General features: G+C 41.9%; 1 protein-coding gene and 1 long non-coding RNA gene across 3 annotated transcripts in view; one reads left to right on the forward strand and one right to left on the reverse strand.

The window, feature by feature from the left end:
• The window catches only part of LOC144585810 (uncharacterized), a 256170-nt gene that overhangs the window by 20374 nt on the left and 211600 nt on the right, over positions 1–24196 (reverse strand). The gene's annotated exons all lie outside the window — the stretch shown is intronic.
• The window catches only part of XDH (xanthine dehydrogenase), an 83379-nt gene continuing 81282 nt past the window's right edge, over positions 22100–24196 (forward strand). For both annotated transcript variants that reach the window (XM_072991104.2, XM_078383011.1), the window contains exon 1: positions 22100–22159. In XM_072991104.2, coding sequence (XP_072847205.2) covers positions 22138–22159 — 22 coding nt within the window. In that variant the 5' untranslated portion in view covers positions 22100–22137. The remainder of the gene's footprint in view (positions 22160–24196) is intronic.

A 24196-nucleotide genomic window follows, 5' to 3' on the forward strand; every position in this document is an offset into this window, starting at 1 on the left:
GTAGAAAAACCCTTGGTACTTTAAGTCATTAAAAAAACCTGATGCAACTCTATGGTAATTTTGTAATGTAAGGTAAAGGTAAAGGTTCCCTTGACATTTAGTCCAGTCATGTCCAACTCTAGGGGGCGGTGCTCATCCCCATTTCCAAGCCATAGAGCCAGCATTTGTCCGAAGACAGTTTCCGTGGTCATGTGGCCAGTGCGACTAGACACAGAATGCCGTTACCTTCCCACCGAGGTGGTACCTATTTATCTACTTGTATTTGCATGCTTTCGAACCACTAGGTTGGCAGGAGCTGGGACAAGCGACAGGTGCTCACTCCATCATGTGGATTCGATTTTATGACTGCTTGGTCTTCTGACCCTGCAGCACAGAGGCTTCTGTGGTTTAACCTGCAGCACCACCACGTCCTTATAATTTTGTAATGTAGTCCTGGCCTTAAACTAGCTTGCCTCTCATTCAAATGGGTTGTGAGAATTTTGTATTTCTTTCTTCATTAAACAGACCTCTCCCCACGTTTCTGCAAAAAAAATGGTTCCCTATGCACCTAACAGTAAAATTCAAATAAAACAAATGCCATTAAAGGGACAATGAAAATGCAATTAAAACATAGCAATAAGACCCAAGGACTGTAGTGCATTTAGAACACAATTTTTTTAGTATTGAATTAAATTAGAAAAAAAAACGTTAAAAGGAAGTGTGAATTAAAGCTGCAATTTTAGTACATTAAAGCTGCAATTTTAGGGACACTGATCTAAAGGCAAGAAGCCACTGAACTCAGTGGGACATCTTTGAAATGAACATGCACAGGATTCAAATTTTTTAGAAAATTACTAAAAAATCCAATTATTTTTACAGTACTCTTACTGCAGTAAGCTCTCAAATTCTCTTACAATGTTATTAAAATAGGAGCAAACTGACTTTAAAAACCCTTAAAAAATAAAAACGAATAAAGACTGATGCTAGCAAAACTACATATGCAAATAGCTATCAGTAATATTTGTTGCTCATAGATTATACTGCATGTTTCATTTGGATTCCTACAGACATGTTTGGCATAGATGATCTACCTCTGTAGTTCTAACATGTTGATATCCTGCATGCTGCAGTGAGACGCCTTGTGAGATGAACAAGAGATAAAACAGAAGGCTCACTTTTTGCCAGGGGCTAGGAAGATTAATTATGAATTTATCTATGTTTCCAATCTCATTTTCTTTATGCTGACTTGAGATGGGATACCATTAAATATATATTCCCCCCCTTTCCCTGTAGCATTCCAAAAATACAAGAAAGAAGTTTTATTGGCCTGAGCAATTTCCTCATTTAATTTCCTCCTTAGAATAAACAAAAAATTCAGATTCAGTAGTCTGATATAGCCGGTGCAGCTCTATCCATAATAATGGGACAATGCCATCTCCAGTAGATCTGTGTTGACAATGATAATGCCCCTTTGAGGTACCTCAGAACAATGTGATGACCTCAGAGGGAATCCACGTGAAACGTTATCTGGTCTAGAACTGCTGGATAGCTCAGTGGTTTAGGGATTTGACTTCAGGGCCAGAGTTTGAGAGTTCGATCCTGCACTGGTGCCTCTTTGATTGGGGCTGGACTTGATAGTCCATAGGATCCCTTCCAGCTCTGCAGTTCTAAGGTCATTATTATGTGATGTGTAAATAATATGTGAACATATTCTGAATTTCAGGAAGTGGCAAAGGACATATCACCCACACACACCCAAGGAAAGAAAAAAAAAGAGAAGAAAAAAAATGCAAATTCTCCCAAACAAGTCAAAAAACAGACAAACAAACAAAACAAGAGAAAAACATTGTGGAACCTTAAGACCGGCTGCTGTATTTTAATGTGACTTTTTTTTATTTTATAATCTGGCAATTGACATCATTCACATCTTGATGACCCAATCAAGTACTAATGAAGCATTGTCACTTTGTCCTTTATCTTTATCCCCACCTGACTATGGGGCTATATAAAAAAATGACAGTACTATAGTCTCACTTTTTTTTGTCTGAGGAAGTGGATTTTATTCGTGAAAGCTCACATTAATATATAGCAGTTCGTCTTTAAGGTCCCACAACATTTTTTGTTTCTTGTTTCTATGTTACTATTTTGTTTTGCTTTGCTTTGTTTTGTTTGCACAGACAAAAATGGCTAACATTCTGAGAAAGGGCGGAATCCGGTTGGGAAAAACCCAAGGATTTTGGCAAGTCTTTGGGTCCACATTTTAAGCCTTGGTCCCAAGTCCCATGTTCAAGTCAGAGCTTTTGATACTAAGTCCCGAGTCCCAAGCCCGAAGTGTAAGTCCTTATTAAAAACAAGTTTTTTACCCCAGAAAAAAAGAGATGGGGCGGGTGGGTTCCGACTCATGAATTGTGTCTGTGTCGTTGAAAAAGTTCCCTGAATCAAGTCTGAGTCAAGTTACTGGTGCAACTTAAGGCCAACTTGACAGTGAGTTTTGAGACAGAGGGTGAGAGGGATACCCCACTCGCTGGAGAGCCGTCCCTCTTCAACAACAAAACTAAGGAAGTGGACCCCAAACTTGTGCCAGAACCTACAGTGGAACCTCAGCAGGAGACAGTGATAGAGGAGTTGATAGAAGACATACAGAAAGTGATGATAGGGGAGCTTCAAGGAGAAAAGGTGGGAAGAAAGAAAAAAAGGAGGGTGGAGTTTGAAGCAAGGATGGGGGAAGTAGAGAGGAGGAAAGAGCAGTTACTGCCTGGTTGGGAATGGGTGTGGAAGCAGGATCCTTGGACTGGATTATGGGAGAGATTGAGAGCGCCAAAAGAGGAGGCAGATGTTGCGAGCACGCTGAAGCCTCTACCAACTCAGGCCTCCAGGAATGCTCACTCTTCTTCACTTGCTGCCACCAATTTTATCCAATATTTAAAAAAGACAAGTGTTGTTTCAAAACAAAAACTTGTTTATTGGTTTAACAAAATAAAGTAAGTAAATCACAAGATGTTAATCAAGGTCTCTCACTCACTGACACACACAGAGTCTTCCCTCACTGACTATTTGGCTCACAGGCCCATCGACACACTCATCACTAACCCTCTCAACATCTCTCTCTCTCTTTCCTCATACACCCATTTATATATTCCAGCTCCTCCCCCTTCTGCATCACCTTCTGTCCCCTCATTAGCTGATGTTCCACTGCCCAGCTGTGATGGACAGGTGAGGGCAGGGCTGAATGCTACAGCAGATTATAGGAGAAGAGCAGAGATTCCCCCTAGACCCTCTTATTGGGGGGAAACAGAGCCGAGGGAGTGGAGAAGGAGACTGAGAGAAGAAAAGGAATGGTTAGAGAGAGAAAGGAGAGAAAGATTGTAATGGAGGGTTAGAGAGATGAAGAGAAGGAACTACAGGGAAGACCCTGGAAGAATTGAGACCTGGATGGATGGATCTTATGGGATGACGATCTGGATGAGGAGACTGTCCCCCTGCTGGAAGGCGTGACGAGGCAGATCATAAAGGACTAGGTCCCTGCTGATCTCCCAGGACCATGGGACAACAGTTATAGAAACCCATTCCTGTTTGATGAATGGAAGCCCCTTCCAGACCCGTTGGCAGAAGGAGAAAGGAGTCATAATCATGTTCCAGACACTTGTTTATTGTTTAATGCACCAATAAATTTTTCACCTGTTTTGAAACAACAGAGATCTATTGATTTCTTTGAATTGAATTTGGAGTCAAAAGTCAGACCCTCACAGAGTCCTGTGACTCAAGTCCTAATCCCTAAAACTATGTGTTAGAAGGGTAATCACACACACAGTTTTCCCCTTTTGGAAGCATGTTTGTTGCACATTGGTCGGGCAACTGGTCACATGATCAATTTGATGACCAGGCCATGCTAGGGGCATCCTACCAAAGGAGCAGAAATGACAAGCAAGGTTAATCTTTCAGACATGTTTTCTTCCTCTGCAGGATGCTGGCAGGATTGAAAAAAATACAGAAATAACTGGCTTCTCTAGGGATGGAAAATAATTTTATTTAGGGGGAAAGATTTTTGAGGACAGTATTTATTCTGCACCTCTCAAGACTTCTCATAAGACAATGCTCACCTTTCTAGACCAATTCACGCAAGATGCAGATGCATTTCAGATAAATAAAATATACACATACATTTTATTAAAAATACTGACATGCATACCTGTTAAAGCTCAATTAAAATGTGTCTTGTTGAAAAATAAACTTAAACATGGTTCGCAGTGGAGTTGCAGTTGGTCAAGAATTGGCAGAAGCCTCTTGTGGAGGGACAACTGCCCTTGCGCCAGCATAAGCCCCTTGTGCAGTCTGATCTCAGGTCTGCCACACAATTGGATCTGATAGCGCAGCTGCTATGATAGTTGAGCTTAGCTAACAGGAGAAGCGGGAAATGAGCTGAGTTACACCATATCCAACTCCCCTCTCAGCCCAACCACTGTGCTGCATGTGTTCTTTGCTGTCAAGTCAGAATCAACTTATAGTGACCTTAATAGAGCTTTCAAGGTGGGATATTGTCATGAACCCAGTTCCCCTGTTTGTTTCTCCACACAACCCAGGTTCACTTTCAGGTGTGACATTTATATTTCAACCCTTTCCGCTGCCACCAGAGGATTTCTCCTCACTCTATCAAATACAACTCTTCAATCAGTGTGATTCAATTAAACAATGTTTATTTAAGTGTTCACAAATCATGTAAAGTAAATCATGGATGGTCTCATTTTATTCATTCAGTAGATTGTGCTTTGGTAACATTTATATTTGTTTAGTTATAATCATTTCAATCAAGATATTTATTCATTTCTTTTCTCATTCCCTATCTCTCTATTACTCTTCACTAACACAAGGCTGGTCCTAACTGCCTAACTTCTTCTCTTTAACTTAGGTCCCTACTTCATCCCTAACTGAATTCCTCTCTAACTCTAACTCCAAAACTAATTCAGACCCCAACTGCCCTTTAACTGTAATCCATTCTCTTATATATCCCTAGTCCCGCCTTTCTGTACAGCTATTGGCTCTTGAATCAGGGTTCCATTGTGATGGACAGGAGTGGTTCCTGACCTGTCCGTCACAGATATATTTAAGGACTGGTTTTACCAGTTCCACTCCCCTAGTGAGTTTCCTTGGCCAAGTGAAGAATTGAACCCTGTTCTTCAGAGTCCTAGTCTGTCACTCTACCCACTACATAGTTTCCAAATTGGCAGACAAAGGTTTTGGTTCAGCACAAACAGCTATCAAATCTCTTGGCTGGCTAGAATTACTTTCAATAGTGTATATATTAATAAAAAATGAACACAGGGAGTGGATGTTTGGAAAAGAATGCATGGATTTCCAAATGGGAATAGAAAGGTTTGCTGCCTGATACAAACAAAGGATGAAATGAGAATGGAAGGGGGACTTGGAGAAACATGGTGACATTGGGATGGAGTTATTGCCACCCCTGCTCCTCTGATGCTATATAATGAAGATGGGCACAATCTCTGCACAGGCAAAACACTTAGCTAGCAGTGTGGTTTTGAAACCACAGTTATTCAGTGCCTTCAGCATCATCTCTATTTTACTAGGAAGGAGAGCAAATATTAGGATGAACTTCTTCCAGAGGAAAACCCCTAGAGCATCATTGGAAACCAACCTACTTGCCCTTGATGATACCAGCAGTTACCACTATCCACACCCAATGCCTTGCCTTAGTTCCTGTAAGTGCCTAAACAGGACCAGCTGAGACAAAACAACACGTAGCTTTTTTGTTTGTCCTAAACTGTTCTCCTCCTCCCCCGTCCATCTGTGACCTATCATTTTCCTGTGGCGTGTGTCTCTTATGCATAAGATAGGTATGGGGAAGTCCAATATTCCTGAACGTTTCAATCAGTAGATATCATCTCCATTCTAATGCTCATCTAAAAACACTAGTTATGTTATTAAGCAGCTAAGGAGCTTTGTTGAACTGTGTTTCATTTTTATTTTTTCTGCAATCTATAATGAAGTCTTCTACCACGAAATCTGGAAAGTGCACTTTCTATATTTCATTGCCTTGCTGTCATAAGAGCAAGACATCTCTCACTGGACACCCCACAAGTACATCATGAAGACAGCAATGTGACAAACCCAGACCTACTGGGATATGTCACACGGTTACACTAAGCTGCCACCAACCATTCCCTATAAGAAGTCACACAGACCAGGGATGGATTTTTAAACAATAAAAAGAATAAGGTTTATTTTAAATACACACAGGGAAAAATAAACAATCAGGTAACTAAATAAAGTAACGTGGCTTATTCTCACTCATACACACACACAGTTTGGTTCACCCAGAACCCTTAACTTGAAGCACAGACCCTGAACCTATCAGTTCTGGCTCACCAACAGACACCTGAACCTATCAGGTTGGTACTCTGACACACAGAAGTACCCTGTCTAACACACAGACTCCCACAACAGCTTCTTCTCCCCAGCTGCTGCTTCGTCACAACCCAGTGTCTCTCAGCGTCTCAGCATCTCTAAACTTCTCCACACACGCTCCACATATTTATACAGTACAGCCCCTCCTCCTGATGTCCCGCCTTCCACTCCCCATAGGATGGAACTTTCCCTCCAAACCCATGACAGACAGGTAACATCAGTGCTGTATGTAACACCTCCCCTCTTTATAAGTTGTTTTGTAGGGGGAAAGCTAACGTGCTTTTCACCAAAAAACAACCTGTATAAAATACACAACAACAGTTATACATACCATATAATACTTACTTATACTTACTCTAAGTTAACCATAGCAATTAGGCATTTTAAACATTTACCATATACATTACATCCATTTACCTTTATTCATACAAACCAAATTCAAAACCAGGTACATTTAACTTTTGTCATCATTATATACACATATAGTCCATGTTCTTTCGCCGTCTTCAATCTTCAGGTCTTCTTGATAAGGCGTCAGCAACACAGTTCACTGACCCTCTGACCACCTTCACTTCAAAGTCATAGTCCTGTAGGTTTAAAGCCCACCTCATAAGTTTGCTATTGTGGGTTTTCATTGTCTTTAACCATTGCAATGGTGAATGGTCAGTGCACAGAACAAAATGTCTTCCCCAGATGTAAGGCTTGGCCTTCTGGATCGCGTAGACTATGGCCAAACACTCCTTCTCCACGGTTGCCAAATGTCTCTCACCTTTTTGAAGTTTCCTACTCAGGTAGGACACTGGATGTTGGTCACCATTCTCATCCTCCTGGCACAGAACTGCTCCTACCCCGCTGTTAGACGCATCGGTGTAGATGATGAACTCCCGGTCGAAGTCTGGAGCACGCAGGACAGGATAGTTGATTAACGCCTCCTTCAACCTCTGGAACGCCGCCTCACAGTCGCTGGTCCACGGGATGCGGTCATCAGCCTTCTTCCTCGTCAGATCGGTCAGCGGAGCCGCAATCTCGCCAAACCTCGGGATGAACTTTCTGTAGTAGCCCACCAACCCAAGAAATGATTTGACTTTTTTCTTGGTGTTGGGTCTAGGCCAATCACGAACAGCTTCTATTTTGGCCTCCAGGGGTTTTATCACTCCTCCCCCTACCATGTGACCCAAGTATTTTATTTCTGGGCTACCCAGCTGACACTTGCTGGCCTTTACTGTTAGCCCTGCTGCACTTAACCTCTGCAGCACTACCTCCAGGTGTATCAGGTGATCTTCCCAGGTATTACTGAAGATCCCTATGTCGTCAATGTAGGCCACTGTAAAGTCACTGAGCCCTGCCAAGGTCTGGTCCATCAGCCTTTGGAATGTGGCTGGTGCATTTCTGAGACCAAAGCTCAGGACTCGAAACTCATAGAGACCAAAAGGGCTGCAAAAGGCAGTCTTTTCTTGATCCCTGGGATCAATTCTTAATTGCCAATATCCCTTTACCAGGTCCAATGATGAGATGAACCGACAACCCCCTATGGTTTCAATCAGGTTGTCTAGCCTGGGCATTGGGTAGGCATCAGGAGTGGTTACACGGTTTAATTTCCTGTAATCAACACAAAACCTAATGCTCCCATCAGGCTTGTCCACAAGGACTATCGGAGAGGACCAAGGGCTAGAAGAGGGGACGATTATGTTCTCCCTAAGCATCTCGTCCAGCTCCTTCCGCACCTTGTCCCTATAGGGTCCCGTTACTCGGTATGGGGATACTGCCTGCGGGGGTGCATCCCCTGTGTGGATCCGATGCATCACTCCCTTCACTATCCCCGGCTTGTTGGAAAACACCTGCTGATATTTACTAAGCAGCATTTTTAGTTCTTGCTGCTGGTCTTGGGTGAGTGCAGGACTGATCTTTACCTCCTCTGGGTTGTATTTTACTTCCCCTCTACCCTCCCAGAAGGGTAATTCAGCTTCCTCACTCTCAGCTGCTTTTATCGCGAATAAAACCCTCTGTTCCCCTCTGTAGTAGGGTTTTAGGGCATTCACATGAACCACCCTCCTTGCTTGGTTCTCCTCCTGCTCTATTAGGTAGTTCAGGTCTGACATCTTGGAAATGACCCTATATGGTCCTGCCCATTTGAGCTGCAGTTTATTCTCTCTGCAGGGCCTAAGCCAAAGCACTTCCTCCCCTGGGTCAAAGTGCCTCTCTCTAGCTTTGTGGTCATACCATGTTTTCTGTCTGACCTTCTGAGCTTGCAGGTTTTCTGCTGCCAGCTCTAGATTTCTCTTTAGGTCATTCATCAAGGTGTCTATGTATGTCACAACGTCTTGTGGGTCATCCTGGGTGATCTGCTCCCAATTTTGTTTGATCAAATCAAGGGGCCCTTTCACCCTTCTCCCAAATAAAAGTTCAAATGGACTGAACCCGGTACTGGCTTGTGGCACTGATCGATAAGCAAACAAAAGGGATTGCAGCTTCTGGTCCCAATTGTTTGGATTCTCTGCCAAGTAAGCCCTAATCATGCGCATTAGAGTCCCATTGAACTTCTCAGTTAACCCATTACTTTCCGGATGATAGGCAGTGGTTTCCTTGTGCTTAATTCCACAGATCTGCCATAAGCGTTTCATGAGCTTTGATGTGAACGATGCGCCCAAATCTGTGATTATCTCTGAGGCAAATCCCATCCTGGACATATACCCCACCAAAGCATCGGCCACTGTGTTAGTTTCAATGTTAGTCAAGGGTATGGCTTCAGGATACCTTGTGGCATGGTCCACAATTGTTAGAATGAACCTGTTCCCCCTCTTTGTGGCCTTGGGCAAAGGTCCCACAATATCCACCCCTATGCATTTAAACGGAGTGTCAATCACAGGCAAAGGGCACAACTTTGCTTTGGTCCTGTCGCGGTTATTCCCCTGCCTTTGACACACATCACATTGTTTACAGAACTCCCTGATCTGCTTCCCTATGTCAGGCCAGTAGAAATTCTGTGTGATTCTCTGCTGTGTTTTGTTCACTCCTAAGTGTGCAGCAAACATGTCAGAGTGACCCCTTTGTAAGATCATGGGGCGATACTTTTCAGGTACCACCAGCTGACTTCTGATCCCATCTCCCCCTTTTGAGATATTCCTCAGGGTTTCTCTATATAAAATCCCCTTTTTCTCCAGAAATCTCACTGGGGTTTCAGGTGTTAGCTGGGCGTCAGTCACCTGTTCAAAACACTTTTGGAGAGTGGCGTCTGCCTTTTGCTCCTGTCCAAATCTGCTGTCTGTGGTTAAGGTTTCCACCACAGCTTCTGAACTCCCCTCTGCTTCCGTCTCTGGCTCATCATTGCCCCCCTGAACTGTCCCTGTGGTGGCTTGTGAGCGTGTAATCACTAGCACCCGTTTCACATGTTCAGCTAGGTCATTTCCCACGAGCACGGCTGCTGGCAGAGTCGATGAAATCGCTAGCCTCCAAACTCCCCTCCAGCCTTGAAAGTTGACAGGTACCTCTGCTACTGGCAGAGAGATTACCTGCCCCTCAATCCCTGCCACCTTCATGCTCTCATTTGGGATTATAAACTCCCTAGGAATAATATCTGGATGGCACAGGGTTACCTGGGAACAAGTGTCCCGCAGCCCCCTATACTGACGGTCAAGTATTCCTACGTCCACTCCTGCTGTCTCAAACAACTGAGAATCTGTTTTTACCAGCAAGCAGCGCTTTACCTCCACAAGAGGACCATTTTCCTCAGCCTGATCAGCAGAGGTAGCTGTTCCAGACTGAGTAGCCATGGCAACAGGCTCCCTCAGTGACACTGAGCCTTGCTCTTTCTGGACACAGAACACAGCTTTTGGCTTGGTCCCACTAGCATTCTGAGGCACCATTCCTTTTAGCTGCTTTAATTTCTCACACTCTGAGATTAGATGACCCTTTCCCTGACAGAAATAACATTTTCTGGTGTATTTTGATTCTCTCTCATCTTGTTTTGGTTTTCCCTCCAAAATCTGAGGTCTTAGTTTCATGTCTGAGGGCTTCCCTTCACCATGGGCCCCTCCCCCTTGCTGGCTTTTCCCTGGTCCCTGAGAGTACTTGCTGTAGGTTTCTTTGGGTTTACCTACAGATTTCCCCTCACCCAAGGGCTTTCTTATTTGGGAAATAAAATCTGCGATCTCTGCGGCTGCTGCCACAGATTTCGGTTTCCTTTCCCTCACCTGGAATTTCAATTCCCCATGCAGGACTGAATAGAACTGTTCCAGTGCTATCAAGTCTTTAAGCTGCTCATAGGTCTCTGTTCCCTCCTGAGATAGCCATTTCTCAAGCAGCCTCACTAATTGGGCCCCCACTTGGGTAAAAGTCTGTTCTGGTTTCTTGGTGAGGGACCTGAATCTTTGTCTCAGCTGTTCCGCATTTATCCCATGTCTTGCAAACACCAGTTTCTTAAACTCTGCAAAATCTTTCATCAGTTCCTCAGGCATCTCGGCATAAACCTCAGCCAGGCTACCACTGATTAAAGATCGCATGATGGTCATCTTCTCAGTTTCCCTCACTGAGAAGTCCACAAACGCTCTTTCCACTAAGGAAAAGAACACCTCAGGACAATCTCCCTTGTGGTACACAGGGAATTTCTTCAGGTCAGCTTTAGACAATTGGCCTCCCTCAGAATCCCTATTGTTATTATTGTTCTGGTTCATCATTTCCAGTTTTCTTAATTCAAACGCCATTCTTTCTTTTTCCAGAGCAATTTTCTCTCTCTCCATTCTTTCTTCCCTCTCCATTTCCATTCTCTCCCTCTCTAATCTTTCTTCTTTTTCCAATTGCCTCATCCTCAGTTCATGCTGTTGGGCTATGAGCAATTTTCTAAGTTCTGGGTTCTGCTCTACTGTGCTGTCACCCTGCACTGAGCCAAATTCATCCTCAGAACCTTGGTCAATCTGGGGGTCTTTCACTTCACTCATTTCGGCCATCTGGCTTCGAGTCAAGGGCATAATCCCCCCTCAGAACAAGCTGCTTTAAAAAGTCAAGCCTCAAAATAAAACGACCACTTTTTTCCTTTTGCCTCAGAACCAGCTCTCCCTAGAGATTGCTGCTGTTCTTCAGCACTAACTTGCAACAGTATCGAGTCAGAGCCTACCCCCCTCTGCTGGGCCTCTCAGCTGGCAAGCTAGCTCACTGTTACTACGCAGTTTTGCCTCAGCTTTTTCCCGCCAAAACTAGGCTGCCTCAGAGCACCTTAATCTAAGTCTCCCCAGTTGGCACGTTCTTCTACTAGCGCACCTCCCCGTGAGGTACACCTAGAAGATTACCTACGCGCCTCAGACTGTCCCTGACTAGACCCCCCTTGCTCTGGGCACACTTGCCAAGGCTTTGCTGGACCACTGGACAACTGGACCAGTCGTATCCCACCCGCTGGACACCAATCAATGTGACAAACCCAGACCTACTGGGATATGTCACACGGTTACACTAAGCTGCCACCAACCATTCCCTATAAGAAGTCACACAGACCAGGGATGGATTTTTAAACAATAAAAAGAATAAGGTTTATTTTAAATACACACAGGGAAAAATAAACAATCAGGTAACTAAATAAAGTAACGTGGCTTATTCTCACTCATACACACACACAGTTTGGTTCACCCAGAACCCTTAACTTGAAGCACAGACCCTGAACCTATCAGTTCTGGCTCACCAACAGACACCTGAACCTATCAGGTTGGTACTCTGACACACAGAAGTACCCTGTCTAACACACAGACTCCCACAACAGCTTCTTCTTCCCAGCTGCTGCTTCGTCACAACCCAGTGTCTCTCAGCGTCTCAGCATCTCTAAACTTCTCCACACACGCTCCACATATTTATACAGTACAGCCCCTCCTCCTGATGTCCCGCCTTCCACTCCCCATAGGATGGAACTTTCCCTCCAAACCCATGACAGACAGGTAACATCAGTGCTGTATGTAACAAGCAACACCTTCCCGCTCATCATTTCTCACAACTACTGTTCTCCAGTTACAACTTTGTTTCTGTAACTTTTCTGCATCCATTCCAGGGGCTTATTTAGATGTAGCTTCTATCCTGAGATTGTTCTGCCTCAAAGTCCGGGAAAAGATGACACATTCTTTATTGTCTTAGCTTCCCATGTTTCTCCACCAATTCTTACATCTCTTCTTCTTAGCATCGAAAAGAAAGTATGTTAGGTGGGACAAGATAAAAGAGCTTCTAGAACACTAGAAAACTCCATTTGGAAGCAACCTATTTCTGTAACTAGCTTTTTAAGGTGCAATGACTAGAACTACGCATACTATTTCAGATAAATCATAAACTTTATGACATTGTCAATTTGTTTTTGCTTTGTTTGCAACTGATTCCAAGGATGGAATATGCTTTTGCAGCTCCATAGTGGGTCAAAGTTTTCACTGCAGTACTTTTCTTTATAGTTCTTAAACTCCCTTTCCTGGCTGGCCATGCCAATTGACCTCATTAGCTTATATGTGAAGATAGGCTATTTTGCTCCAGTGCACACCGCTTTCCCCTTGTTTACATTGAACTATGCTGGCTTTTAAAATTTCCTTATTTGTTATTTATTAAGGGTATTACCAAATCACAAAACGATAAAATGTTTCTTAAAAACAGATCTTAAATTTTTAAAAATCAGTTTTACAAGTCAACAATCTTTAAAACCAAATCTGCAACAACATTAAAAGCCAGCTTTAAAAGCAATATTTTGCCCCCACCAAAGGCCACATGAAACAATATGGCCTTGTGTGCCTAATGGAAGCTCACCAGGGAGGGTGTTGACTTCCCTTCCCTTGGTAAGGAATTCCAGAGGTGAGGTGCTGCTAGAAAGAGGGCCCTGTCTCATGTGCTCATCAGCCTAGCTTCTCAGAATGGTTGCAATGGCATGGATAAACAGGAGGCCACCCACTGGGGATCACTGATTCCAGGCAGACACATATGAGAGGAGGTAGTGTCTCATATTAATGTCCATGATCATTTTAGAGTTCTGTAATTTAGTGTAATGAGCAAATGACTCACCATAATTCTGTATTATAGAATAATAGAGTTAGAAGGAGCCTGTATGACTTATAGAATAATAGAGTTGGAAGGAGCCAATAAGGTCATCGGGCTCAACCCCTTGCTCAATCCTGGAATCCAAATCAAAGTAGATCTGACAAATGGTTATCTAATTTTCTCTTCAATACCTCCAGTGCTGGAGTGCTTTCCCAAGGCAATTGGTTCTGATTATGAACAAGAAATGGAAGCAGATGCCCAGTATAGATCTTTGAGGATCCTACTACCTACATTGGTCTATTATAAGAGTGCTATTTTCTGCTTCCTTTCTCTTACTATATGCTAGAGGTTAGGACACTAATATAGAATTGAATAGGCATGGCTTCTACTCGCTTTCCTTCTCTGGACAGAGTCTTGCTGGACTAGATGGAGTCTCTCTCTCTCTCTGGGTGCTGTCTAACTTGCTGAGGTTGGTTATCATCATGGCATCTCTCTCTCTCTCTCTCTCTCTCTCTCTCGGGATTAGTTGTTCTCTATTATAGGCCAGCCAATCTCTGATGTTACCCAGCCAAGAAATCCATCTTCTACCTCCTCCATGTTTACATCAATCTTAATGATACTTTGCAGCAATACCCAGTATGGTGTAGTTGATAGAGTGATGGACTAGGACTCTGGCAAACAGGGTTCAAATGCCCACCTGGCCATGGAAGCTCACAGGGGGATGGGAACTGGTAAAACCACTCCTTAAATGTCTCACTTACCTTGAAAACCCTATTAGGGTAATTATAAGTTGATTCTGACTTGACAGCACAGAACACACAACCATTTTTGTCCTGAAAACTTATATGTCTAAGTGGGAGTTTCCATTTCTTAAGAATCAATTCTATTTCTTTCTTTCTTTCATTTCATTTTCCTATCTAGTGAAGTGCCTCTTCATTCTTTATTCCATCAGAACAAGAGATATGAATAGGAAGGATTCTTCTGTATGTCCACAATTCAGAAGTTTTTATTTTATAGAATGTCTCCTTTTTCATAGTCCAAACCTCACATCCATTTAGGAGGGTTCACCATATGTAACATTTGAACATCTTCAGTCTCAGAGATACTGTAGTTGGAGTGCAGTTACATTATTTTTATTGCATTTGTCAGTGGTTACTTACCATGCATTTATGGCAAGCATTGGCATTGTTGTGGTTTGCATGCCAGAACAAGAGGCTATGCTGTGCCTTATTCTTTTTAAACTAGTAGCAAATAGTATGTTCACATTGTGTCAACGATCTGGACAGGTGTCATAAGAATTAATGTTCTGGTTTAACTTAAGTTGGTGTTCCAAGCTAGAGTAAAACTATTGTTGAATAAAGTTGATACTGAAGTAAATCCCATCAGTTTAATGCATCTACATTAGATTGGATTGCCAGTTGGATTCAAGCCTCTTTGTATTATTGTTTTCCCCAAAATAGTTTCAGACAGCATACTCGAAGATTCTCTCCCTAATCTGGACGAAGACGCAGGAAAGTCTACAATGTAGCAAGGCTAGCTCACATCTGGAAGTAAAAGAGGTAAAAATTGACACCTAAAGAAGTTACAAATGTGCATCTAAATAGCCCCTCCAAAAAACAAATAAGTCTAGAATCTAAAAATTATCTATGGGCATCACTGCCTTACCTGCTCTTTTCCCTATTCTGATATGGGCAACAGTAGTTTTGAAAATATTGAAAACTGCTCGCTCTCTCTCTCTTTCTCTCTCTCTCTCTCTCTCTGTGTGTGTGTGTGTGAGAGAGAGAGAGAGAGAAAGAGAGAGAGAGAGAGAGATGGTTGTTCTGGTTAGGATTGTGAATACTTCCTATTCTAGAAACTAGTGTGGAAGTACCATTGCATGCTTGTGATAACTGCTCTGGCAACCAGGGCAATAAGAACCCATCATAAGGCTTACCTATCTACCCTCTCTTTGTGCTTCTTGAATGCCATCCCAATGAGGTGTAGCAAGATTCTCTCAGTAATGGCCAGAAGACTGCTTGTAACCAAAATCCTTCCAGAATTCTCCTTCTTCTCACATCCCACATATGCTTCAGTTTCATATCTCTCACCTCGATAATTGCCTTTCCGTGGTGGAGACCAACGATGCACTGTCAACCACAATAAAGTTTGCATCATGCTTAGGCAATACAATAATACATTGCTTTATTGAGCCCTATAATTATATCTCTGCTGTACAGGTGTACAGTGTTAGAGTTACTCAACAAAATAGCAGCGACCTGTGACTAATCTGTACATTAAATACTACAAAACAAATTAAAATCATCAGAGATGCAAACATAAAGGATGCTAACACAGAAATACAGGATTAGAGTAACTATAGAATCAGAGAAAAATCGAGTTGTAAGGACCTTGAGTGCAAACCCCTGTTTAATGCAGGAATTAAAATCAAAGCAAGTCTGACAGATAGTTGTCTAATTTGCCCTTTAATGCCTCCAACATCAGAGTGCTCACCATCTCCAGAGGTAATTGGTTCCATTGTCACACTGCTCTAATAATTAATAAGCTTTTCCTGATATTCAACCAAAATTTGGCTTCCTGTAACTTGAGCCCATGATTATATGCCCTGTACTCTAGGATGATCAATTTGGGTCTGCTGGAATTAATAGGATCTATTTCAGTTCCATTAGGTTGCATCTCATACTCACCAGGTCAGAACTCCAGGTGGACTAGATTTCCTCTCTAATTTGGGGGCTTTCTTTGGTAGATTGGGAGGATGGGGGAATATAAATGATTCCCTAGACTTCCATCCAGATCTGCAACACTGAGACATTTTCACTTTTGTCTGGTAAAAGAGACAAATCAAAAGAATGTGAGTTGTTTGGGTTGTCTAAAAATGTGGGTCCCCAAAATGTTCTCTAGAACAGAGTCGTATTTCTTGTTGTTCCGTGTCATCACATTGCCTCCAACTTACAGCAACCTTATGAATGAGATATCTCCAAAATGTCTTTCCTCAATAGCCCTGCTCAACTCTTGCAAACTCAAGCTTGTGGCTTTCCATAGGGAGTCAGTCCATCTCAGTTTTGGCCTTCCTTTTTTCCTGCTGGTTTCAGTTTTCCCAGCATTACTGTCTCTTCCAGACAACCTTCTCATTATGTGCCCTAAGTAGGATAACCTCAGTTTCATCACTTTTGTCTCCAGAGATAGTTCAGGCTTGATTTGATCTAGAACCAACTTGTTCATCTTTCTTACAGTCCAGAGTATCTACAAAGCTCTCTTCCAGCACCATATTTCAAATGAATCAATTCCCCTCCCCATTTCCCCCCACTTTCTTCACTGTTCCACTTTAATACCATGCGTAGTGATTGAGAATACAAGAGTGTGGATGATCATGATCTTGGTTTTGATCTCAAGTAATGCATACTTGCACTTTGTGATCTTTTCTAATTCCTGTCCTTCCAGTCTCAGACTCCTGATATCTTGGCTGCAGCCTCCATTTAGTCTGATGATTGAACCAGGTATACAAAATACCTATTTCAGTTTCTTCATTGTCAGTATTAAAGTTGTACAGTTCTTCTGTAGTCATGATTTTTTCTTCTTCTTCATGTTGGCACTTTCTTCTTTTTCCCTAACAGTTGTTTCAAGTCATTGCTGTTTTCTGCCAGTAAGATGGTGTCATCTGCATATCTTAAATTCCACCTATTATTTCACCAATTTTCATTCCTCCTTCTGCATCTATTCTGTAATTCCATATCATATGTTTGGCATACATATTGAACATTATAAGGGGATAAAATGCCCCCTCATCTGATATGTTTGCCTGGAGGAAGCCATTCAACCTCTTATCATTCTGTCCTAACAGTAGCTTCTTGTCCACAATACAGGTTACATATCAGGACGAATGTGCTGAGGCATAGTTTCTCATTGAACTACACAGTCAAAGGCTTTGCTGCAGTCTATAAAGTGTAGGCTGACCTTTTTCTGAAACTCTTTTGTGCACTCCAGTAGCCAGTAGACATTTGCAGTCCTACAGTATCTTGAATGCCTCTTCCTTTTTGGAATCCACCTTGAACATTAGATATTTCTCAATCTGTTAAAATCTTTTTAGCAACACCTTGAGCATCATTTTGCTTGTATGAGAATTTAAAGCAAATTGTCCTTAAGTTACTGCACTCCTTGCCATCTCATTTCCTAGAGACTGGGGTGTAAATAGAATGTTCCCAGTCTGTGGGTAATTGTTTTGTTTTCCCTAGTTGTTGGCACATTATTGTTAGCATTTTGACAGTTTTAGTCTCTGTACTTGAGATAGTTCTATTATTATTCCATCTACCTCAAGCGATTTATTTCTTCCCAGTGCTTTCTGAGCAGCTATCATTTCACTTTACCATTCTGTGCTTGTTGTTTTAATAGGGTTTATTTTGCCTCTATGTGACAGTCATTGAAAAACTGCTTTCAAATTTCTGGCCCTGTCACCTTTCACTTTCGTTTCCCATCCATTCTTTACAATTTTAAGTGCTTCTTCCATCATCTTTTTACAACAGGAATTGTTTTGGCAGAGAGCATACAGCTTCTCCACCTTCCAATTATGCAGCCTATTTGATTTTTATATTGACTGTATCAATCATTTTGTGGTGCTTATAAGTACAGCTGTCTGTTTGGTTGCTTGAAGAATGTGTTTGCAATAAACCGTTTGCTGGCTTCACAGAACTCTAAGAGTCATTTTCCTACTTCAATTCTGTCTCCTGGACCAATTTCCCCCACCACATTTAGTTCTGCTTTGTCCCCTACTTTTGCATTTAAGTTTATAAGCATGTCTTATTTTGGTGTTGTGAGAATGGCTGATGGTTGGATTCCAAAAGATCTCCTGTATGAAGAATTAGTGCAGGGAAATTGCCCCAGAGGGAGACCACAGCTGCAATACAAGGAGATCTGCAACTGAGATCTGAAGGCCTTAGGAATGGACCTCAACAGATGGGAAACCCTGACATCTGAGCGTTCAGCCTGGAGGCAGGCGTTGCATCACGGCCTCTCCCAATTTGAAGAGACCCTTGTCCAGCAGGCTGAGGCAAAGGGGCAGTCACGAAAGAAGCCAAATCAGGTAGCTAGACAGGGGCCAGATTGTATTTGTCTTCAGTTTGGAAGGGATTGCCACTCTTGAATTGACCTTCTCAGCCACACTAGACACTGGTCAAAGTCCTCCACAGAGCGCACATTACCATAGTCTCTTGAGACTAAAGGATGCCTAAAATTTTGGTGTATGATCAATTTCCTCCTGGATGATTGCATCCAGATTCATCTTCTTCAGTGTCTTTAGTTGGAGAATATCCCTGAGTGATGGTTATGTTGATACATTTTACACATATTAATCAGCACCAACTTTTAGGTTTAATGGTACACTAGGTAAAAGGCATGTGGACAAGTGGATTAGGCTGGCTTGCAAATATATGGGCTATGAAATGGACTAATGGCCATGTAATGGTCGGTCTATGAAACTGCATCAACGGAATCTTTGGTTTGTTACATAAATAGCACAATTGATTGCTTCTTGTTGATAAAAAAGGCTGAGAACTCTTTCTAGCCTGGACTTTCACATGATGAAATGAGCAAAATACAAAAACAAAAAACAAACAAGAAACAAAAACAAACAGATACGTCATTGCTGTGGCAACAAGGCTTAGGCTGAGCTGGAAGATAATGGAACAGTATGGACAGGCTACAAGGTTGAATACTTCCAGTAGGTCCAGGCCCAGAGTGTACCCTGATAAGATGCTGTGGTCACATCATGTCCCTTAGGACAAAGGGATGATTTACTTTCTGAGAATAAAGAAAGGGGCTGCAATACAATTCTCCTACACATTCCCCTGAGTCTTCAGAGACCTGTTCCTTGGAATAGGTAGCTATATGTCTTTCTTTTTCAATCTTTAGGCAAAAAACCTTTGAGCATAGTGAGCTTCAACTAGAGGGCTGGTGGAAGGCTATGGCAAATGTTTTGTAAAAGGTTAACTGTGACTAGTTTTGCATAATTATAATTTCATCTGATACTTTAATACTGTTTGTTCTGCCTTGTACTTTTTATTTAACCATTGCATGTTAGAAATTCATTGCTTTTCCTTTGAATTCTTTTATATTGTGTCTTTGTTTCATAGATCATATTTCCTGTTTATCTGTTATGATTTAAATAAATTTTTAAATTACTTGTGCCTGTGTATAGCCTCAGATCATCTCCGCTTACACCTTTCACCTGCCAGGGCAAATAAAGCACTTCATTTTCAACACAGAGTCTGATTGATATTATTCAGTTAGACCTTGCCTTCTTGCTCTATTTGTGCTACATCTTGCTTATAATAGCTGCCCCATTTCTTCTGGATTTGTCATTTCCAGACTAGAACACATGGTAGTTTTCTGACTAAAAATGTCCCATTGCAGTCCACTTTAGTTCACTGACACAAAGCACTAAAACGTTTATACGTGCCATTGCAATTTCCAGTTTACCTTGAGTCATACTTCTCACATTTACTGTTCCAGTTGTATGTGCTGTGTAGCATTCGACTTTCCTTTCACTTCTGTCTCATCTTCCAGCACTATCTCTTGATTCATTTTGCACTGTCTCATCATAGAGCTTTCATGGTAAGGAAAGTTCAGCAGGCGTTTACCATTGCCACCTTCTGCATAGTACTAACAAAAGTTAGCTTGAGTGTCACCGCTGCTGCCTCCTTGAGTGTCACCTTCAGCTACTGCCGCTGCCCAGTAGCTGCCTTGAAGTGGGTTAATTAATCTTAGTCTGTTGTCTCATTCCATCATGGGTGACCCTACTAGGATTCCAGGTTTGTAATGAAGTCTGGCCGCCTGACAGCATTGCTTTCAACTTCACTGGCACACTCAACCCCTTTCATAAGGCGCACATCCGAGAAGAGGGTAGGTGCATTACTGCAACTCAAAAAGACTGATAAAAGAAGTAGCAACTGGGGTTCATGTTAGTTACGCTTATTGGGAAGTCCTTTCTGTTCTGTATACTTCAGGTGTCCCCCTTATGTTGACATCCATAAGGGTGTCCACAACCTGCTGTTTCACATTGACTCCTCATTGGGCCACATCTTGCAGCAAGAAGGAAAACTGTGTTTTATTTAGCTAATTTCCATCAATATCCTTTCAAGGAGAAAAGCAAACATGAAGAGGAGTGTGCACAAAAGGTGGACCTGGAAGCATAAAACATCCCCAGCCCTTGCTTGCAAAGAAAGCATAAGAGAATTAAATAATGGACAGCCTGTCCAACCTGTTTGACTTGTTGGCACACGGCAAGCAGCAGACCTGGAATGTTTTATTTGGCAAAGTTCTCCTTTGCGCTTTAGCACTTTCTCTGTCTTTCAGCATTGCAACTGTGTCTAGAATGTAGCTGAGGTACTACAGGTTTCTAAGAAGCAAAGTATTAAAACCTCTCTCTCTGCAGAGAGAGTCTAAATGAATTAAGGGTTCCTTTACTGGAAGAGCTCCTTTACTGTCAAAACTGCAGAACACAACCTTCTGCCCAGTATTCTATTATGTGACATAGCAGAGAGCCTTGCAGTACCCAAGGTTGTAACCATATGCACCCACTGAATCCACAGTCTGTGTCCATTTCCCATGCTCCATGGCATTCCACTGGCAAACCTCCCAGCAATGAATTATATGTAGAGAATTCCAGTGTTGCAGCCAGCACAAAGAATGGAGCAATGATTGGATAGGATCATAATGTATCGATTAGGATTTCTCCATTTTAGAGCATTTCCAGCATTTGTTAAGCTCCAGTAACTTGATTCAGCACATTGTGGTGGGTGTTCATGGCATGTGCAACATGATCTTCTATCGGAATGGTGCAGAAGTGAGGGTAGTTTGGGGCCACTGACTGGCAACTTAGCCCAAGGTCTGTTTGAAAGCAACACGAGCCAATACACGTAAACATTCTTAGAAACGGAGTCTGCAATCTTATATCCATTAACTTGTAAATACCCCATAAAGAAAACAATGAGATTTATTTCTTGGAACAAGTTTTAGGTCTTCAAGCCCTTACATCAGAGTGGGCAAAGTGTGTGGCTGGATTAGACAGTTGTTCCATTACCTAGGCTGGCTAGGGTTGGTGAGAATTCCAGTTCAACATACAGCCTGTTACTGAATTCAGTGGAACTTAATTCTGAGCAAAGATTGTTGGATTTTATGTGACCGTTGTGGCATTTTAAATACTTTTAATACTTGGAATAAGCTTTCATGGACTTTAACCCTCTACTGGGCATGAGATTTTCATATTTCTTGGACTTCAACCTGCAGCCCTCATCAGGTATTCCTCAGCCAGAATTCTGGGGGCTGTAGCCAAGAAATCAAAGTCCTCACAAGAATGTTCAGTTATGCAAAAGTGAGGAATGAAGGCTCTATTAGCCTGTGAAGAAGACAGAGGAGATGGATGACAACGATGGCTAACTTCTGTGAAAACTGCAAGGGATTAGGAGACTGGCAGTCTCTCTGCATATTAGGCTCTATATGGTGTGCCTCTCAGAAAAACTATTAGTCCTCTAATCCCTCATGGCTCCCACAGAGCTTAGCTACTCCCATTTCTGTTTTCTGTTTTCTTTCTCACTAGAATAAAACGGCTCTTCAATCACTTTGTAATTGAAATATCCTGTGAGGACTTTGATTTCTTGATTGGAGCCTCCAGACTTCTGGTAAGAGAATTCCTGGTGAATTCTGGGTAATGGAATTCTATGAAATACAAAAGTCTCATGCCTACCCATACCATCAATGGTAACAAGCTTCTATCCAGGTAAGCTTATGCCAAACAATATATATAAAGTGTCACAAGGCTGTTGGTGTTTTGTTTTTGAGTGGAGATTGCTTTGTTTTTTATGCAACTGTGTGACATGGCAAAACCCCAGAAACTGTGAGCATTGGTTCCAAATAATACAAGAAGTTGGGGGCAGACAACAGTGGAAAGATGTTTCCTGGAAACCCTTGCTTATAGGCTTCCTAGAAAGATCTGGTTGGTGGCACATAGGATGCTGGATAAGCTACAACTCTAGATGGATCAAGCAAAATTGATCTCTTGGGTGGGAGTGTTTTAACTCTGGCATATCTTTACAAGGTTGTCATAAAACTCATCGATACAGTTTTTGTGAATTGCGTCGAACACTTAGAATTTGTTATATAAGCAGTAACAACCCATTGTTGATGGAGTGAAAAAGTTTCAGCACTTGGACAGTTGCCATGACCGTTTTAACAGCAAACCAGCATTTGACAGCACGTGTTTAGAAACCAATTGTAACATGCCTTCTGCAATAGAGAAGTAAAATGGAGCCCCAAAACATAAAAACACAGCAAAACATGTACACAATATAGTATATTCACTGCAGACTAAAGCTGCTGCATTCCTAAACAGTGTTTATACCAAATCTGTATCAATTTACAATAACAAAGTATTTCAAGAAACAAAACCAAGGATTTAAAGAGCATGGCCGGGTATAAAGGAAGTCTGAAATGTGGCTGCCTTTTCAGACTGCATTCTCATGTGCACTTATTTTGGAATAGGTTTAGTTAATTCAATAGAATGGGAGTTTTATCTCAGTGAACTTGGACAGGACAGTCCTAAATATGTTTTATTGTGCCAGGAACAGAAGTATGGTTAAGTACAATTCTGGCTAACATTAATATTATTACATTTGTTGATCCATCTCAAACTCTCCCTTTCACCATCTTAGGTCAGTAAAAGCCTTGGGCCAAGGTCTGCTTAAGATAATACATCTTTGTATTTCCTTTCTGTGAGGGGATGGTATTCACATGAATGCAAATGACCACTCTATAAGAGAAAACCTTGAAGCTCAAGAAGTCCATAGGTATTTTTAAAGGTTTTTTTTTCTCCTAATCTGGCACTCTCTTTACATTAACATTTTTGAGTGTAAGAATCTTCCACTTTTGTTTTGAAGTGCACAATCCTGATCCAGGGATCCTGGGAAATATGAGGTTGTTTAGAAAACCCTAACCTCTTCCATACACCCAGATCGATCTCATATGTTAGTTGTACTCTTCCTTGTTTAGACAATATTTAGAACAGACCTGGGCAAGGTGTGGCCCGAGGGCCACATACATCCTGCAAGCTGCTCCTATCTGGCCCGTGGACAGTTTTGAACATCAAAACCATTTATAGCTTTTTGTCTAAAGTTGATCAGTTGCTTATCTTTAACATACCGCAAAAAAACTCTTTAGTTTTGTGAAGGTTAACAAGTTTAAAATAAAAACAATCATAACATCACTGTTTCATTTTATTTTTAAGTAAAGTTGGTTCGGCCCCCGAACACAGTTCAGATTTTTCATGTGACCCCCTATAGAAATTAATTGCCCACCCCTGCTTTAGAAGAACAGACACCAGATTCCCCTGAACTAGGAATCACTCAATTTGATTCTACAGGATGGCAAAATTATGAATTAGGGAAGCCATGGCTGAAATGGCAACCATCTAAGGGTGTCTTTGAACAGAAGCTCCATTTACCCAGTGAACTGTTCATTGCATGATGAACCTAGATAATTTGCAGTATGACCTGCTTTGAACTGCAGTTTCCAACTTTCCAAATTGATAGTGTCATGGTTTTTATAAGCTGTTAAATTTGATGCTGTCCTACTTTTGAACTACGATACAACTCAAAGCAGCTGAAAGAAGAGTTTTCAAAATTTTGAAAGCCCCAAAAGTAAAGTGCATTTCAAGCACAAAAAAGTTTATGCTTGAAATGTCCCACTTGAAGCATAAACAAATGCTTGAAGTGGGGCATGTCAGAAAAGAGGCCTTACATGTTTTCTGGATGGTGTGTTG

Source organism: Pogona vitticeps, chromosome 1, assembly GCF_051106095.1.
Source record: "Pogona vitticeps strain Pit_001003342236 chromosome 1, PviZW2.1, whole genome shotgun sequence".
Classification (NCBI taxonomy): Eukaryota; Metazoa; Chordata; class Lepidosauria; order Squamata; family Agamidae; genus Pogona; species Pogona vitticeps.